The 3,708-nt window shown below is 36.1% G+C and overlaps 1 protein-coding gene across 1 annotated transcript in view; it reads left to right on the top strand.

The window, feature by feature from the left end:
• The first annotated feature begins 2,112 nt into the window (after nt 1–2,112).
• rbm28 (RNA binding motif protein 28) overlaps nt 2,113–3,708 on the top strand; it is a 14,322-nt gene continuing 12,726 nt past the window's right edge. Inside the window, exons 1-7 of the mRNA XM_026176115.1 lie at nt 2,113–2,449; nt 2,588–2,734; nt 2,816–2,916; nt 3,001–3,076; nt 3,189–3,281; nt 3,393–3,464; nt 3,553–3,646. Of these exons, the coding sequence (XP_026031900.1) occupies nt 2,332–2,449; nt 2,588–2,734; nt 2,816–2,916; nt 3,001–3,076; nt 3,189–3,281; nt 3,393–3,464; nt 3,553–3,646 (701 nt within the window). The 5' untranslated portion in view covers nt 2,113–2,331. The remainder of the gene's footprint in view (nt 2,450–2,587; nt 2,735–2,815; nt 2,917–3,000; nt 3,077–3,188; nt 3,282–3,392; nt 3,465–3,552; nt 3,647–3,708) is intronic.

The following is a 3,708-nucleotide window of genomic DNA, read 5'->3' as shown; positions in this document are numbered from 1 at the left end:
TTTGTCATGTTTCTCAGGTCTTTGTCTGAATTTCTACGAACATTATTGCTAAGGATTGTCTTATTGCATTGGAGTCACACTGGGTTAAATATGTACACTTGGGTTTTAAGGGGTATTTATTATTTTCTTCTTTTTTTTGGGTTGTATGGAAGCCCCAAACGCAATTTCATTGTTCTTGACAATGACAATAAATAAATAAATAAATAAATAAATACTAAATAAAATTTCAGATTTTGAGCTACTGGAGAGAGGGTGGTGGAAATTTTCTCATGTTAAAGACAAAAGGCTAATCATTAGAGTGATAAAGAGATTAATCATTGTTACACAAAATATTTTAGTAGTTAATTTGGTGGACAGCGCTGAACACACGGAACAAACAAAAGAGGGGAAATCAGCATAGTTTTAGATGAAACTTAATTTAACTTTAAATTAAAACTGGACATTTACTTTTCCTGCAGTAATTTACAAGTAAAGAAACTTGTTCCTTGCTTTAAAAAAACAGTTGATTCATGTGAATGAGCTTCAGGGTTAAACTGCTGGTCCGATTTTCAATTTCCTGCTGATGAGTACAGCATGCTGTGTGCACTCAGAAGAAAATGCAATACTACTTGACACTGCTGCTGCTGAAGTTTTGCTTTTTACACATTTTTACACAAAGCCTTGAAAGTGCCTTAAAAAGCACCTCACTTGTTACTACCACCAAGTCTAGCAAGAACTAAGGTGATCACAACAACACATTTTCATGAAAGTATATATTTGATTAATTTAGGTCAGTGTCTATGTGTGTGTGTTAAACTACTCTAAGGTGTTTGTATTCTCAATATTCTTGAAGGATGTGACCTACTAAAATTGGGAAAAGAAATCTTATTCAGTCATTTCTGTTAACACTTTTCATGTGAATGACTTGTAAGTTGAAGATGTTTAAGCATAACATGTTATACTTCTAACTCTGTGCAATAAAGATTTGTTTATCTTAACTTGAACCTGTGCAAGTATTTTTTAACTTTTCCTTTTTTGTCCAAGTTGATTACGAAGGGTTAGGAGTTAAAGCACCAATGTGGTGAAATGCAATATTATTCTTGTTGTAAAGCACTGTACTCTTGCCTACAAAAATTGTTCTTTATAACTATGTGTACAACATAGTTTCTAACTAACTGGGGGTAAATGAAAAGTATGTATTTATATTAGGAGGTAATTATGCTTGACATTTAACCACCTAACCTCAGAACTGATTAGCACATTTAGACTTCAACCTATTCTACTATTGAGACAGGTGATAAGCAGGTAAAGAAATGAACCTTTGACCAATGCAATTAGTACATCCAGTCATTGTGATGTTTTTCCAGATATGGTTTGATGCAGTCGGTTTCTGTAGGGTAGGTACTGTACTTCTCCAACAATGTCATAGCCCAATGTGATTTTAAAACTGTAACACTAAAGAAGGGAATATCTTTTGGAAGAATGGTATTCAATCCTTTTAGTAGAGTTACGGGTTTTGAGAACTGAAGTGGCCCAATGCCTTAAAACCACACACTGTTTTCTTTACTGTAAATTTTTAGTTTGTACTGCACCTAGAAAGTGATTTGAGCTACTGAAGACACCACCTGGTGGCAGAAGCCATGTAGCTCACTCCCAGTATTATCATTACAGTTATGCTTTACTATCAGCACAAGACCCTAGAAATGATTAATCCAGTGTAATATAAGTATGACATAAAAACAAAACAGTACTGAAATTTACAGAAGGATATAGGTAAATTATTGGTAAATTATATCTGTTAACCACAAGGGCCTCTTGTGGTAAGGAAATAAAGAAAATCAACAACATATCAGTTGTTTTGGATTTGTGCTGTCATGGTTGGTAACCGCAATCCTCATATGCTCCCTTTAGGCTTTCTGCAGGAAGCACCACCTCAATAAAACAGCTATTGTGGGAAGTTAAAGTAAATAGTAAGCATATGCAGGAAACTCAGTAATGGTGGAAACAAACATCAGACAGAAATGGTACTTCACAAAAAGAAGCTGAATTTTACTTTTATATCAGCTTATTTAAATTTAGATATTATTCCTACATTGAAACCTCCTGGACGATAGGTGGCGCACGTGACGAATGCCCTTCTGTTCTTTTTCAAAGATGGCTGCTTCCACATGTAAACATGCGACTTAGTCCCGTGGCTAACGACGTCCAAGTTAAACAGTTCTGTGGCGTGTATTCATGCCTCTGATAAACGTGTTATCGAGAACTTAGACATTAGCTTCCTGTAGTGGATTTGTATTAAACTGCATTTCACTTTTTGAGTTGGTGCACACGCCGTAAAGTTAGCAGTTAGCCATGGCGGCGCACACCATATTTGTTGGTTCTCTACCAGATTCAGCTTCTAATGAGCGACTCGAAGAAATATTCTCAGAAATTGGTCCGGTAAAGAAATGCTTCGTGGTCAGAGATAAAGGTACTGTCGTGTATTCGAAAGAACCATACAATAATAATGGAAAAAGTCGTACGAAAGTAGAATTAAATTAAAACTGCAAACATAAACATATTTATGTACATAACAGATATTGGTGGTGTCTATTTATTTTTCAACCAGAGACAGAAAAATGTCGAGGGTTTGGTTTTGTCACATATTCCATGGAGGAAGATGCACAACGAGCCTTAAAAGAAATTAAAGAATACGACGGGCAGAAGCTGTCCCTGACAGTCGCCAAGAGTAAAATCAAAGACAAAAACAAGAAAGGTTCGTATGAAGACATGTTCCAAAACGGGCAATTAGGAGAGTCCTGTGTCTCCATGGTAACCTTGCACTTATGTCATTTAGCACCTACAGAGGCAGTCACTGCTCCAAAGGAGAATCAGCAGAAAGGCTCCAAGAAAAAGCTACTGAAAGCAAGACTTATTATAAGGAATCTCAGCTTTAAGGTACAGTATGTTTCATGATTACTAAATGTAACAGCTCAGAGCACACTGACAGAAACCTTTGCTAACACACACCATGTGTTACAGTGCACAGAGGATCATTTGAAAGAAGTATTTGCAAAGTTTGGGACGGTTATTGAGGTCAAAATCCCCCTCAAACCTGGTAAATACATATGTTTCTTAGCAGATGTATACATAAGTGAGCATGTTGAAGTATTGCCAGACTTTGGAGTGGATTGATTCGTTATGAGGTTGATTTTTATGCTTTTTCATAGATGGAAAGATGCGTGGATTTGCATTTGTCCTGTTTAAAAAAGTGCCAGAGGCATCAAAAGCACTTAATGCTATGAACTTGAAGGAGATAAAAGGTAAATGAGTGAGACCGTTGAGTTGTGTGCTTAAAAAAAGCTCATTATGACTTGTTACATTGTTACTTTGACATTTCTTTTTTTTTTTAAATGTTGGCATTTAATCTCCAGGCCGACCTGTAGCAATTGACTGGGCTGTACCAAAGGACAAGTTTGTTACTACACAGCAGTCCTCAAATTCAGGTAGTTAAATGACAAAAATACTTTGTGTGCTCTAGTTCCAGAAGATATAAAGCTTGTTGTCATTAACACAATTTTTTTTTCTTCATAGCCAGTACAAATCCAGAAGAAGCAAATGCTAACACTGACAGTGACATGGATGATGAGGATGAAGAAAAGAAGAAAGCTCCACCTGAGAAGAAAAAGTATGAACCTCAAACATGCATTCCTCTGTTTATATGCCATGAGTGTTAAAAGGTGATTGACT

The sequence above is a fragment of the Astatotilapia calliptera genome, chromosome 7 (assembly GCF_900246225.1).
Source record: "Astatotilapia calliptera chromosome 7, fAstCal1.2, whole genome shotgun sequence".
Taxonomy (NCBI): domain Eukaryota; kingdom Metazoa; phylum Chordata; class Actinopteri; order Cichliformes; family Cichlidae; genus Astatotilapia; species Astatotilapia calliptera.
This window is presented reverse-complemented; position numbering and strand designations above follow the sequence as displayed.